At 44.5% G+C, this 15856-nt stretch overlaps 1 protein-coding gene across 1 annotated transcript; it reads left to right on the top strand.

The window, feature by feature from the left end:
- Positions 1-1384: 1384 nt before the first annotated feature.
- On the top strand, positions 1385-13462 carry LOC311239249 (carboxy-terminal kinesin 2-like; the record flags this gene model as incomplete). Its single annotated transcript, XM_084327555.1, has 5 exons — positions 1385-1535; positions 10804-10943; positions 12251-12324; positions 12632-12707; positions 13394-13462. The coding sequence occupies 5 exons, from the start codon at positions 1385-1387 to the stop codon at positions 13460-13462; spliced, it is 510 nt and encodes a 169-aa protein (XP_084183681.1).
- Between the last annotated feature and the right edge of the window lie 2394 nt (positions 13463-15856).

The raw sequence follows: 15856 nt of genomic DNA, 5'->3' as shown, positions 1-15856 counted from the left end.
AGCGATACCGGAGTCTCAAGGCGAGCACAGAAAGACTCAGAAGAAGCTTCTATCCCCAGGCCATCAGGCTGCTAAACGAACAATGAATGAACACTACACAACAACAACCACCAAACGCACATAGCACACACATCCACACGCACACACTCACTTTAAACAAACACACTGTAGCACCCACTCCACACACTTTATAGCACACACCCACTTTAAACAAACACACTGTAGCACCCACTCCCCACACTTTATATTTATGGATGAAGGATTGCACTACAACTCGTACACCTTACTGTAAATTGTACCTAAAATTGTACCTCATCCCATTTCTGCTTTGCACTAGATAGTACTGTACATTAGTACACTGCATAGTATTGTGTATTGTATATTATATGGTAACTCAGAACATTGTACATATGTCTATACCGAACACTGTGACCTCATTTTCTTCTTCTAAATTCATGCTATATTATGTTATTATGTTATTTGATACTATCTTGTCTAGCACAGTCTCTGGAGCGTAACAGTAAGAAGCATTTTGTATGAAAGTATTCTGTACTTCTGTATGACAACTATTAAAGAACTTGAACTTGAACTTGAACTTCTAAAAGTATCTCTACTAATAAAATGAGAGTATTGAGCTGTTTTTAACAGCTGGGTATTGGGTGGGACATTCTAATTTAATAACTTTCTAAATAAAATAGAAGGTCCCAAATAGTTAATTTATCTGACTGCTTGTATTAATTGATAAAAAAGAAGCCATGTGCAGTAATATAGTTATATAAAAGAATAATATGTCGATTATGTTAATAAATAAAAAAAATGCTTGCAAAAGAACCGATAAGAGTATCGATAAAGTACCGTACCGTTTAGCAGTATCTAATCAATAAGAGTAGTAGTATCGATAAAATCCTAATGATCCTAACTCATCCCTAATGAACACTGTTATCAATGAAAGAAGAAATGTTTGCAGCTGTGGTAATACTTCAGTTGGTTCATTATAAAAGATACAAACCTGAAAACAAAAGCACTTAAATGTTAAATAAAAGGACCACAGTAATGAGGCAGGAGGAACATATTTTTTTGCACTATAATAGTAAAATTGTTATTTAAAAAAAAGTTTCTGTGCCCCTAGTGAAAAAGCTTAGCGTACAGCCCTGTATAATACACCTGAGTGAAGTCTAGTAAAAGAAAAAAAAAGGTAAATATATATATATTTTTAAAGTTAATCGTGAGTTAAAAAAATAGTGGCGTCAATAGAATCGTGCGTTAATACCGCGTTAACTTTGACAGCCTTAATATATATAATCAGTATAAGTATATGGGTGGACTATAGTATGAGGTAGGTAGATGGGTATAAATTGATCAGTTTTTTCGTACTTCATACTACATGTCCTTCTCACCCCCTCCTGTATGCCAGGTGTACAACCTGATCGCTCTGGCCAATCGGAGCCGCTCCACGGCGAGGACCAACGTGAACGAGCACTCCTCCCGCTCGCACTCCATCTTCAAGCTGGGCGGCATGTCGGCAGGGACGTCAAGTGCAAGTGTAAGTATCTATTTTATTTTTTTATTTCGCACCGTTTCAGCAAAACGGTAAAAAAATCGAAAACATTGACCATGACAAAGTGTATATAAAGGTGCTGAGTAGCGGCAAGAGACCCAGACGGGCCTATACGGGGCCTCAACTCATTAAATCATCGGATTAAAAAAAGTAAGTGAATTAAGTTCATAAAACATTTTCATAATGACCAACATTGATATTAGTCTAAACAAATTAACATGGAACTGTAAAACAAAGTGACATTAATAGTTTTATGAGATTGAAGCTATTCATTTAACAATGTATATTTGAGTGATGAAATGGATGAGCAATCTTTGTTGGATGAGGGTTTTGAATTCCAAATTGTAGGACCTCTAAATCTTATATTGAACTGACCTAATGTTGTGCAGAAGAAATTATGATTATTTGATTGCCTTGTTGGATATGAATGAATACTGGAGTTTGATATGAAAAAATTATGGAAAACAATAGGAAATTAATCTAAATTAAAAGTGCAGTTGAACATAAATACATATCAAAGATTGATAGTATTTTAAGTTGCTTAAAAAGAGGAGCAGATGGTTCAAGGTGATTAGAAGTAGTGGCAAGCCTTATCCTTCATTTGACTACAGTGCTGCTACAGGTAATGATTATGGATATATTCTACGTATTTCTAACATCAAGGCCCTGGTTACTCATTATCGCATCTTATGTCATTAACGGGATTTATAAAAAAAATCTAAAAGTACAGTCATGGGCTACATTCACATGGCAAGCCTTGGTGCTCAATTTATTGCTCGGGTCAGATTCCAGTGTGAACGTTAGGTTATGACTATAACCAAGTTCTGTTAGTTAGGGGCGATGCTTGGCATCGCTACTGCACTATCTCGCGTACGTGCACGCGTACTGAATAAACCACAAATGTACCTCTAATACCAGTATTAGTCTGACCACACCCCTCATCAGCCTACCTTCATAAGCAGGTGTGTGGTCACCTGCTCTCCTCCTTCCCAAGCTTTCACCACAAGGTGAGGACAAGGGCTGCAGCGGCGTCCGATGCCAAGCATCGCCCCTAACTAACAGAACTTGGTTATAGTCATAACCTAACGTTCTGTATCGTTAGTGGCTTAGCTTGGCATCGCTACTGCACAAGGGAGGCCAAGCGGAGCCACTTGGCTGACAAATACACCCCGCTGACAGCCCCCCAAAACCATCAGAACAGGGAGGGCCGAGCCCCCCCGACCCCCCCTAATGGAGGGTAGCCCCCCTATTAGGGACGTCACGGGAGGGCGACGGACCCGACCGTGCGAAGAGGCACTCAAGCAACTCAACGCACAGGGTGAGCAGACCGTGGCTTGACCCCACGACTACACACACGCACAACCCGCATGCCACCCGGGAACGAACGGAGGAACAACCTCGTTACTGCCCCCAGAATCACGGGGTCAAGGGCAAACCCAACCCCGTGGCAAGGCCGTAGCAGCGGAGCACGAAGGAAGACCCAGACCCACCAAAAGGACTGGACTCCCTGGAATGGGGGCCCGGAGAAGTCCATGATGCCAGCATCAAGACCCCACCAGGTGGGCACGTAGTGCCCCGCCCCCCACATCGCCAGCGTATTCGGACAAAGGCCCCTCAGTTACTGCACCTGGTATTCCCAGGCGGAACCAACCAGGCCAGAACCTGCCCAGCTTCCGAGATCGGACGAGACCGGGCGTGTTCAGGTCGGTATGGCCGTAAGCCGAGCGGGCCCCGTCCCCCCAATAGTACACCGCCTGGCACACTGACCCTGCAGAATAGGCAGTCAGCATGGCCGTAAGCACACAAAAAAGGTTAACCAACGGAAGCAGGCAGCGCACCGGGGAAAAACCAGGCAACAGGCTGTTAACCCTAGCCTGGAGACTGCGGACGAGACAGGCGCCAGAGGGGACAGCTGAACACAGCCGCCCCGGCGGAAGGAGCGTAAGCTGGCGGTGTTGCATGACCAAGCCTCCATTTAACAACCCCCACCCAGAGGGGTCGAGGCAGAGAAGGCTGACACGATTGGCAGACGTCATGAACGTGCAGGGGCACCCTCAAACGGTGAACCCGGGAGTTGACACTGCTCCAACACACCAGGGAATCAACCACCTCGGTGTTACCCAATGCGGTGGTTGTTCCTATAACCCCTCAAGAAAAAACTCCAAAACACACCTGCGGGTATACACCGGCTATACCGCAGTACAAGTGTTTCAGTTTCCAAAAAGGGTTAACCCAGGCCTACGGGTCGCAAACATCACTTCGGACCGGGCCTGGCGGTACGGGAAGCACAGGGTCACCAGAGGAGGTCAAAAAACCACCCCCACAGGCCCCTCTTCGCCATGCGTGAGAGAGGAGCGAAAAATAATGGAGAACCAGCCCCTAAGCACACCGTACCTGGTATTCCCCGGCGGTCTCCCAACCAAGTACTAACCAGGACCAACCTGTGTAGCGGCCGAGATCCGACGAGATCGAGCGCGTACAGAATGGCATGGCTGTAAGCCATGACGACAGTGCTGAGTAAAAACATACCCAACCAGGGTCTCCATAGCGCTTAACCCTGTGACACCCAGACCGACCTGGCATTTTTCCCCCTGAAAAAAGCCCAAGTCCCTCAGGGTACCAGAACAGCAGATCTGCATCCCCGGCGGACAACGGGTTCAACTGATCTGGACCAGCGTGACCAGAACCAGTCCCGTGCCCTAACCACGCCGACATGCCTACTCCAGGAGAAGGGCAGATATGCGTGTTGATCTTAACATGAAAAGAAGGCGCCACCCAGACGTCGGGACGAACCGCGCCTGGTGGCCCACCCCAAGGGCGTGAGACCCCACTACATATGTTCAGATCCATCCCGTCATCATCCCCCAGACATGAACGAGAATCCGTCGACAACCCACCCAGGTCATGGGATGTGGTCGCCGGAAGAGGAAAAACCCCCATCTCAGTTGCTTTATAAAAACGCTGTTTCAACCACAAGCAACTAAGGCGTGCCAGTCAATCGCCTGTTTACAGCGAGCTAGCACTATACGTGCGTCGGGACACACCCCCATCAATGAACAGGCTATTTAGACCTGTCATTGAATCCCCAAGGCGCCCAGGGGAACGACAAGAGGGGTGTGACACTCCCTAACTCCAACACTTCTGGAATAGAAAGAAGGAAGCATCAACAGTATGTATCCCAGTCTACACAGCCGGGGTAAAAAATTTTCACATTTTTACATCCCACCACCCTCCCATAGGAAAGAGACGGGGATCCCCAGAGAGACTTCCCACGCGAGCTGTACAGATTGAAAAGAATATATTGCACCTTGAGCCATGTAAAAAACTGGTTTTAGGGCCTCCGGGGAAGAGGCACCGAACCCATACACACTCAATAAACGAATTGAATCGAATATACATACAATAGAAAAGGACCCTTCTAGAGGGTCCACTCACTTTGACAATCTGAGGAGGAAGGCTCTGTACTCTGATGGAGGCTTCCTCACATGGAAGAAGGAGTCCGAACTCACAGAAGGCCTGAGTAGGCGCTTGGTGAGGAGGAGCCCTGACCACCCCCCCTGAAAACAGATCCATCACATGGACCTGAACAGCACACGGAAGTCCTACCAACAGAGACGCGCACGGTGACGTACTCTATGGCGGGGGAATTCCTGCGGTGCACACGCCCAATATACCAGGCCGTGGGACCAGGAACTCCCTCCCCCCCCCCCCCCCCCCCCCCCGTAACGTGCCGAACCGCCACGTGACGGGAACCTTGAAGGACAGGGGGTGTACCCCTGACCGACAGAACAATGGGGAGAGGAAAGGTTACCAGTTCACCCCTTTACGACCCCACACCCATGATACGACGTAACGACAAAAAGAGAATATGACACAGTCATAGTCAGCTCTATGAAGCGTTTCACAGCTCCACACAGCGCACGAGCTAACCTGCTATCTGATTTTTACTAAGGAAAAACACAGAATAGAGAGGGCTCTAAGAACCCCGGTCCAACATACACATGTGCTTCTGTGGCCAGTACAACCCAGTTGTAGGTCACATGACACACACAACCCATCATCACCTACAAAAAATGGCAAAAACACTCAACAGAGGAACGCCGTTTTTTTCACAATGAGAGAATACATCATTCTTGATTAGTATCGACCACAGGCCTTGCTAAGCACACATGACAGCAACCAAACCAATTTCCCTTTAGGAAATAAGTTTCTCCAGCAGATTTAGCACAACCTCAGCAATCAAGCTGAGAGTTACATCGTATCCCTACCACACAAAAGACACAATTAATGCACAACATGTCTGATAGGAGGTGATAAAGTCCCCAGGGAACCGGGGGGGGAAACACAATCCTCCTATTTTACCCTCAATACGGCCAGTTAAAACAGGAAAACCTGTTAATGTGTGAACTCACTGTTCATTGTCATTACAGTCTGAGAAAGAACATTCTTTTACTCACTCGTCACCAAGCATAGCTTCATAGGTTAGTTGCCTTAGTAGTGAGTACACGGTACACATAAACACCATGATGTTTCTCACACAACAACCAGATCAATACATCACGACCTGCACGGAGAAGCTAACTGCCAGTGACAAAAACAGCTCACACACAACCCGCAACGTATCTCAAATGCATTGCAACAACACACGTTTTGGGAAAAAACACCGTTATTCACAATACATTTAGCAAGGTAAAACCAGAAGACGTGTTATGAGGTCTGGCCAACCCCGTACCTGCCCGGAACGCAGATCAGCGAAGTGCAGTCACAAGCCACCGTAGAACACAGCCGTCCCGTGTTGTTCGATCCGGGCAGCGTCGCCGCTCCACCAGTCGCTACAGTCCTCTTTGTTGACGCAATCCCCGTCTAGGCTCAGGCAGGGTCGACGAACATCCCCTGTCAAGGATGACGTCGTGGTCAAGAGTGTAAAACATGTTAAAATCAAAGCACGTTCAACAGAATAGCATCAAGCTAACGGCTGCTCCAACCGTTCGGGTGCTATTGCTTCCGCTCGCGAGACGCCGATCTACGACGCACGCGATCAGGAGCGAGCTCCCGGCGGCGCGCGAGAAGCCAAGCTACCCCGCGCCAGGCCACCGACCGGCTAACCGTAAGCTATGAACATGTAAACAATGACATAACACTCACCCAGACAGGCCGCCGTTCTGAACCCTCCTCACTTTTTAAGAGAAAAGAGAAAACAAGACGTCAACACCGCTTCACAACGGTGACATTAACACGTCCGGCGGAATCAGCACAGTACCAACTGGCCTGTATAGCTGACTTTGAACATGAATCTGCCGCTATCGCACATTACATGCACATATCCCCTCGTGAAGGAATACTCTCATTTGGATATGAAAGATGGGGTCTTAACACGGTGACAGAGAGAATCCACTCGTCCAGAACACACAGGGATCACCAGTGTCAATGGTCGCGGCCCACTAGTTAAAACTATAATGGTCGCCAGACCAAGGCCTCCTGTCGCCTAGACGGCTAAACAAAGGACCCTAGCCTGGGGCCGGTTTCCATAAACTTTGTCAAGTAGCCCCCATAGCACTAACAGACAAGTGGAGCCCGCCAGCAAACACTACTCACCCAACCTGGAACGCACCGCTCCTCACAACAGCGGCATGTCCGACAGTTCAGCTGTGGCCTGACAGGTTTCACCCCAACAAACACAGCAAGGAACTGCAGTTGAGAAGCATGCAGCGGCGTGCTCCCAATACGAAAACCGGTGGAGGGTTTGTAGAATGATCATCATCTTCTAGACACTCCAGTACGAAGACAATATCGCCGTATTTTCTCGAAAATAGTGAGAGAGAAAATAAAGATATGATGTCAACGTATCCTTGTTTCCCAAGCTGTTCCTAATCCAATTTCTTCCATCATGGTGTCAAGTGTGGGGATCTACCGAGGCACCTCTTCCTTGTGGTGAAAGCGAGAAGGAGGAGAGCAGGTGACCACACACCTGCTTATGAAGGTAGGCTGATGAGGGGTGTGGTCAGACTAATACTGGTATTAGAGGTACATTTGTGGTTTATTCAGTACGCGTGCACGTACGCGAGATAGTGCAGTAGCGATGCCAAGCTAAGCCACTAACGATACAGAACTGGTCACTGCTCCTGAATTGACCGCATGTGCAAATGAACAATAAAGAAGATGGGACGTAAACATGGTCAGCTAATTAAAACGCATCTGACCTGTATCTGATTCAGGACCACATATGAAAGTGGCACAATAGAAAATATCAGATTCCATGTCATTTGTGCTGTTCACTGTTTTGAAGAAGAGAAAAATAACCCTCTTACACTCTGCACTATTCCTAACAGTAGCGGCTCGCCACTGGTGGCGCTATGGGCGCCGACCCACCTGTTAAATGAGAGAATAAGAAAAAAAAAAAACTTTTTTGTTTTTTGTTTTATAGCCCTATAAATAATATAAACATGTTTAAAATGAATAATATTTACTCGTTTTAAGTATGTTTGTATTTCCAATGCACAATATAACGTTATTAACTAAATAAAAAAAACAGCGTTTTCATGGGCAGGAAGTGACGTTTTTTTTTATTTTTTCGTATTTCACGCCCGGGCAAGAAGCGATAGCGCTCTGACTGCGCGTCACAGTTTGATCGCTGTCTCCGTCACAGCCAATCAGTGCATACGGCGTTGTGCGTTGAAATATGACTATTATGTTGGAATCCGAGCGCTATTTGAAGCGGTCTAGCCAGTGGCGGCCGGTGGGTTTCGCCACTAGGGGGCGCTATACCAAACATTTTGCAAAATGCAAACATGTACAGTACAGTACCACGCAACACTCATTGCCAGACGTGAGCGATTCGACTCACGCTCACGGCAATGAATCGGCTCTTATGAACGAGTCGCTCAGCTGTTACTACAACAACACACAACCAGTCAAATAAAGTATAGTCTAGACTCTAATTCACAACTTGAAACACAATATATAAATAGAAAAGTTAGAAACAAAACTCGCCCGTCTACAAACACAGGCAGATCTCTCCCTCTCTCCTTCTCTCTCTCACACACAGCGCGACGTGGAATCGATTCGTTACACAATCAGACCTATTATATACCAAGAATAACTTCAGTATGAGTACAGGGCTGTACACATATTTTGCATATTGTTAAACGAGCCAAGGCTAGCTATTAAACTATCGATATGAATCGAAAATCTGGGACCCTGATGTAAACAAGACAAACGTCTTTCTCTGGTCTGCATCCCCTTAACAATTGTGTGTATTGAGCCGTACTGTATTGTACCCATTCTGCAATCTGTTAATAAAGTTCTCATTCATTCATTCAAACATAGACGATCTCTCTGTCTCTCGGATCAATCAAATCAAATAATTAACACATGTATGTTGTCATTTTAAACAACTCACCATTCATTCATTATGCATCAGCAGCATCAGAGAGCATTTTAGTAGTTACATTTTCAACAAGATTGCTGCTATTTAAACACTTCATGGAAACGGGGTAACGTTAACCTTATGTCGACTGTAGTATTGTATGACCTCGACATAACGTTTAAATGTATGTTGTCATTTTAAACAACTCACCATTCATTCATTATGCATCAGCAGCAACACAAACACGCACAGCTCTCTCTCTCTCTCTCTCTCTCTCTCTCTCGCTCTCTCTCTCTCTCACTCTCTCTCAGATGATGTCAGAACCATTCAATAATAAACACATTTGTAAAGCTCGTTATTTTAAACAAGTTACCATTCATTGTCTGAGTGGTTATGTCCCACATGCAGCGAAATTAGAGAGAGAGAGAGAGAGAGAGAGAGAGAGAGCGAGAGAGCGAGAGCATTTTACTAGTAAAGTTACATTTTCAACAAGATTGCTGCTATTTAAACACTTCATGGAAACGGGGTAACGTTAACCTTATGTCGACTGTAGTATTGTATGACCTCGACATAACGTTTAAATGTATGTTGTCATTTTAAACAACTCACCATTCATTCATTATGCATCAGCAGCAACACAAACACGCACAGCTCTCTCTCTCTCTCTCTCTCTCTCTCTCGCTCTCTCTCTCTCTCACTCTCTCTCAGATGATGTCAGAACCATTCAATAATAAACACATTTGTAAAGCTCGTTATTTTAAACAAGTTACCATTCATTGTCTGAGTGGTTATGTCCCACATGCAGCGAAATTAGAGAGAGAGAGAGAGAGAGAGAGAGAGAGAGAGCGAGAGAGCGAGAGCATTTTACTAGTAAAGTTACATTTTCAACAAGATTGCTGCTATTTAAACACTTCATGGAAACGGGGTAACGTTAACCTTATGTCGACTGTAGTATTGTATGACCTCGACATAACGTTTAAACGTTAACTTTACTCCGTTTCCATGCAGGAATTATAAAAGTGGCCGGCTAACGGAGCTAACAGCTAGCAGTACTGTAACGTTACATTATGCGGCATCAGTAGACAACGTATCATGTATTAAACTAGAGTTAAGATCGCTAATCTACCTTGTTGTTGGCTTGTTGTTGTTGATAAAGTATATCCACTCCATCCAGCCTGTGTTGATGTCCATCCATTGTCCATACATGTCCCTCCATGACTGCATCCATATTATAGCTTGCAAGCTGTGTGAGTGAAGAGCTGTGCATTTGTCCATGTCCGCCTCGAACAGCCTGCAAACTACCTGGCGTTCTATCGCCATGCTCTAAGACAAACTCTAACCTTAACCAACTTTGAAAGAGTGCCTAAGCTTAGCCTCAGTGTAGTTACTTGCTGTTGTTGTTGACGAGTCAACTGAACTGCTCTCTGTAAACCAACCCGAGAAATGCGGCTATGGAAAAAAACTGGCATCGCGTCGGCCAATCAGAGAGCGTCTCCACGAAATGCGGCTATGGAAAATTCTTCACGGAAGTTCACGCGGCTGGGCTAGACTAATTATACTAACATACACTCAACACTAGCACCCAAGTCTTAACACTTTGATGAACATGGTTACTCAGCTGATAAGAGTTGTACCCTTTCTACTGACTTGTCGTACAGAACTTGTAAGTCGCTTTGGATAAAAGCAGCCATAGTATCAGGCTGGAATGGCCACTTGGCACAAATGGAGCATAGCGTTTAATTTCCACTGGGGCTAAACAGGGTTTGCACTCGTGGTGCTTTAGTAACTTTAGACGACAGCATCTACCCAGTGGCTTTCCCTTTTATTCTGTTCCAAACTATTGCTATCAATGATTTTCACTATCTCGCTCTGTTTGTAGCCTCTCTGTGCCTGGTGGACTTGGCTGGCAGTGAGCGTGTGGACAAGAGTCTGTCGCAGGGGGACCGGTTCAAAGAGATGACGGCCATCAACGGCTCCCTCACCAACCTGGGCATGGTCATCCATGCCCTGGCCAACAAGGTGAGACCACATCCTGCCCTGTACTGAGGTCAAGAGGTCCTGCCACCCCATCATTTAAAACCCTGTACTGAGGTCGAGAGGTCCTGCCACCCCAGCATTTAAAACCCTGTACTGAGGTCAAGAGTTACCCCAGCATTTAAATGCTGGCCAAATCTATCTGTTCTAAGTCTATTTCATAAACTCTTGTCTTACCCACTGCTGAATGCAGTATTGGGAGTAGAGCACTGACTTATATCAGCCTGCATCTTTAAAATAACCAATGACATAGCCAAGACCTTTTCAGCAATCTAGTATCGGAGCTTGTACTCGGATACTGATGAATGATAATTGTCTTCGGTAAGAAGAGATTTATGATTTCAATGTCCATTTTCCTCAATTTATCCAATTCAGTGAGACTACCCTTAGTTGAGCCACAGTATTTGGTTGGGAGATGATGATGAGGCGCAGCGGGAACGACCTGATTGGATCGTAGCTTTCTGTACTCTGGGTTCCTCCTCCTGGACTTCAGCCTGTTTTCTAACCAGCTGTCGGAACCACAGTGTTGTGGACTAGGTCTCTCAAAATGAGTTGTAAAACAAGTCGACCTTCAGCCCAATAACCAACGCAGGAGATTGTGTTTGTGTATGCATGGAGTCGTTGCATGCTTTATACATAATCGTTGCATGCTTTATACATGTAGTCATTACATGCTTTATACATATTGATCTGTCAACAAACGACCTCCCTCTATTGGTTAAAAGTAGGGATATTCGATATTGGCTTTTTTACCTATACCGATATTGTCCAACTCTTAATTTCCGATACCGATATCAACCAGGGTTGCAGGGTTTCCCCCCCCCCCCAAAAACTGAATAATTTCAGGTAATTAACATTACATATCTCTTGTTGTGGAATTAACACAACACTTTGCATACTTTTGACAATAAATAAAATGAGAATTTGTTCTTACTTGCTTGCCTGGGTAAATAAAGGTTAAATAAATGAGAATTTCTTTTTTGAATACCGATAATTTCCGATATCACATTTGAATGCCAATATCGGCCGATAATATCAGACATCCCTAGTTAAAAGTATATCTCCTGTGATTCATGTACATGGTAGTTCTACTTGAGTTGCATAAAGCTCTCGTCGGACCATCCTCACTTGATTATATGTCATCAGGCCTACATAAACACCTAGACTATCACTTATTTAAACTACAACATTCACTTATCCAATTATCCACAAGTACATTTCATAACTAGTTAGATTTACCACCAATTTTTTTTGTGCTTCGTTTGTCTTAAGTTTGTGGTCTCATCTTTCAGGATGGCCACATTCCCTACAGGAGCAGCAAGCTGACCTACCTGCTGCAGGGCTGCTTGGGAGGGAACAGCAAGATGTAAGCTTCACTTACTCGACTTCTTTCAGTTTTGATGGACTCTTTATTTATTTAGACTCATGAATGCATACTAGGGATGGGCAGGAGTCATAGACGTGACTATGCACAGCAATATACCTGATTTAACTTTAGCAGAGGGGCTGGATATAGGAGGATGTTAGTAAAGTGTGACAACTTGCGCCAGAGCCAGATTTCGGCTTCAGTGGCTAAACATTTATGGTGGTAATATTTTTAGCATGTTTTTGTTTTACCTGTAACTGCTGTACATTTTTTTTTTTTTTTAAACTCTTTATTATTTCCCCTGCAGGCTGATGTTCGCCAACATCTCCCCGGAGCTGGACAGCTTTGGGGAAACTGTCAACTCTCTGCGATTTGCCAGCAAGGTCAGTGACCTTCAGTTTGACTTTCTAATATGTAGTAGGGATGAGTTAGAATATTAGAATTTTTGAATAGTCTTGACAGTCGCCACATTCGATTTTCATGTCTGAGTCGAATATTTTTATCTTAACATATATTTTTTTAAATGAGAAGCAAACCACCATTCTTCGTACTTAATTCATTTTTATATTTAGAGGCAGCCTAATTTATCTAAAAGATGCACATGCTACTGTTTCTGTTTGTTTATTAAAACTGGTTGATGGGCCAATGCAATGCTGTTATTATAGGATACAATGGTGAATGGTGTCATTTTGATTTATTGTCCGTCAGCTGAGCTGATCAACGTTCTGAAGGATTATCTGAACTTCCGATTCTGAAGTGCCTATTTATGTGCAATGCCCTTTGATTTAGTCTATTAAAAATAATAACTGAACATTTTAACTGAATTTAAACTGAAGCAGAAAATAACTATTATAATAAAAATTCGAAAATGATTTTGGTTGTCATGCACATCCCTAATATGGAGAATTCGTCACATCATGCATTCCAGAGCTTGTAATCTGGCCATGTCTTGCAGTGTGAATTTGGCATTACATTTTGCTCTAAGAGGTATTAAGTCTTAAATGTAACTTGTTGAAACCTGCAGCTACGATGTTGACCTTTTAATAACAGTGTTTTTATTTTGTTACAGGTGAACAAGTGTGTCATTGGCACAGCCACAGCCAACAAGTCATCATCTGGCCAAGAGTTGACTGTCTAACCCTGACCAAGAGTCGACAGTCTCCCTTGCACCCCCCCCCCCCCCCCATGCACAACATTAAGGGATAGTGCTTCTCTTTTACACCCCCCTGTTTATGCTAATGTTTATGTCTTACTCTTGTTTTTATATTTTTAATACTGTGTTTAGGATGTTTTTATATTTTTAAGATCTAGGACTGTGACGGCTAGCACCTAGGGCTGCATTTTTTTTAATTTCGTAACAATGACAAAGATCATTCTATATTGAGTTGAGTTGGGTTAGATAATCCAACTGACCCCCGACCCAGAAGTTGAGTTGGGTTGAGCAGCCCAACTGATCTTCTTCTTCTTGGCCCCTTAACTCAAAGCGGAGCATAGGCCGACTCTTCTCCATCCAGCACGCTTTGGGCCCTATTCTCCGCCTCTCCCCAGCTGGTACCATGTTTCTGCAGCTCTGCCTCAGTGTCCCGCCTCCAGCTGTTTTTAATACTGTGTTTAGGACTGTTTTTATATTAAGATCTAGGACTGTCGGCTAGCACCTAGGGCTGCATTTTTTTTATTTCGTTGTAACAATGACAATAAAGAATCTTTTTGGCAGCATCCCCATTGTCTGTGCTGAAGGTTTGTTATGTTTGGTATTTTTCTTTGATTTTTAGTACTTTTAAACATAGATTTTTAGCAAGTTTTCATTTGATCCTATATAATTTCACCGATTTGTGGACTTTTTTTTTTTAGTGTCTTGAAAGGCGCATTATTATTATCATCCAGGAGGGAAAAGACACTTTGGATAGTAGGGACTGCATCTCTGCCTGTCCTGGCCGCGTGAATATTAAAGGCAACCAACTTGTGTTCAGCTTTTCGTTCAGCGTTTCTCTGATTGGCCACACGGCCAATCAATCAATCCACTAGCACACGCCCTTCGCGGCAAGAGAGACTCGAGAGACGCGGCGAGACGCGGCAGATGCGCATGCGCATGAGGCTCCCCCAGGTACTCTTGAGAGGAGCGCCCTTGTTGGTTAATGCCACTGGTGTTCTGTTGTGTGACTGTACTAAACTCTTCCACCATGCCCACATGACCGACATTTGACATACAGTACACCTCCTATCTATGTTGGGATTATGTTTGGTCATGACAAAACAATAAAAATCGCTACTGTTAGTGCCACCACCCACTTCAATGACAGAGCTCTCATATTTGCGAATGCATAAACTATATCTTAAATTATGGCGATGTGTCTAATATGGCTGTCGCGAAGTCATTGATAAGCGACAGCCATATTAGACACATAGCTATCATTTTAAGATATAGTTTATGCATTCGCAAAATATGAGCATAACTGTATGGGCTTTGTTTATACACAAGTGAATCTGGTAGTACAACGGTGCTGCTGCTGCTGGAGCTGAAGTGATGTACAGTGACGCGAAAAACATAATAATGTTACGCTTTCTAGTTCAGCGCATTTCATAACTGTATGGGCTTTGTTTATACACTAGTGAATCTGGTAGTACAACGGTGCTGCTGCTGCTGCTGCTGGAGCTGAAGTGATGTACAGTGACGCGAAACATAATAATGTTACGCTTTCTAGTTCAGCGCATTTCATAACTGTATGGGCTTTGTTTATACACTAGTGAATCTGGTAGTACAACGGTGCTGCTGCTGCTGCTGGAGCTGAAGTGATGTACAGTGACGCGAAACATAATAATGTTACGCTTTCTAGTTCAGCGCATTTCATAACTGTATGGGCTTTGTTTATACACTAGTGAATCTGGTAGTACAACGGTGCTGCTGCTGCTGCTGCTGGAGCTGAAGTGATGTACAGTGACGCGAAACATAATAATGTTACGCTTTCTAGTTCAGCGCATTTCATAACTGTATGGGCTTTGTTTATACATGAGTGAATCTGGTGTACAGTGACGCGAAACATAATAACGTTACGCTTTCTAGTTCAGCGCATTTCATAGCGCTCCACTGCTACCGCAGCTGAACACAAGTTGGTTGACACAAGTTGGTTGCCCGCGCTGCCGCTCGCTTGCGCTCCTTGGATTTCATTTGGGACGTGGGACGACTGCGCTTGCCTGCGCGTGGGGGCGGGGGGGCGCGGCCAATCAGAGAATAGCCGAACACAAGTTGGTTGCCTTTAATATTCACGCGTCCTGGCCAGGAAACACTTTGCAACTGTGATCTCCTCTGGCAGTAGTTGGATATTGTAATGTGTGGCGAGGGGTTGCAGCAATTCCACTGAGAAACTGGTCTGAGGCTGGATAACATGCCTGTATGCCTCTCATACGTTGTTCTCCAACAAGGACGTGCACAGGACTTTAGAAAGGCAGGTGCCCAAAAGGAGAAAAGGGCATCAATTATTAAATGCAATGCGAGCGCGCACAGCGCGCAAGCCTGATTTTTGGGGTTAATACA

This window comes from Notolepis coatsorum (assembly GCF_963971535.1).
Source record: "Notolepis coatsorum genome assembly, chromosome: 13".
Lineage (NCBI taxonomy): Eukaryota > Metazoa > Chordata > Actinopteri > Aulopiformes > Paralepididae > Notolepis > Notolepis coatsorum.
This window is presented reverse-complemented; position numbering and strand designations above follow the sequence as displayed.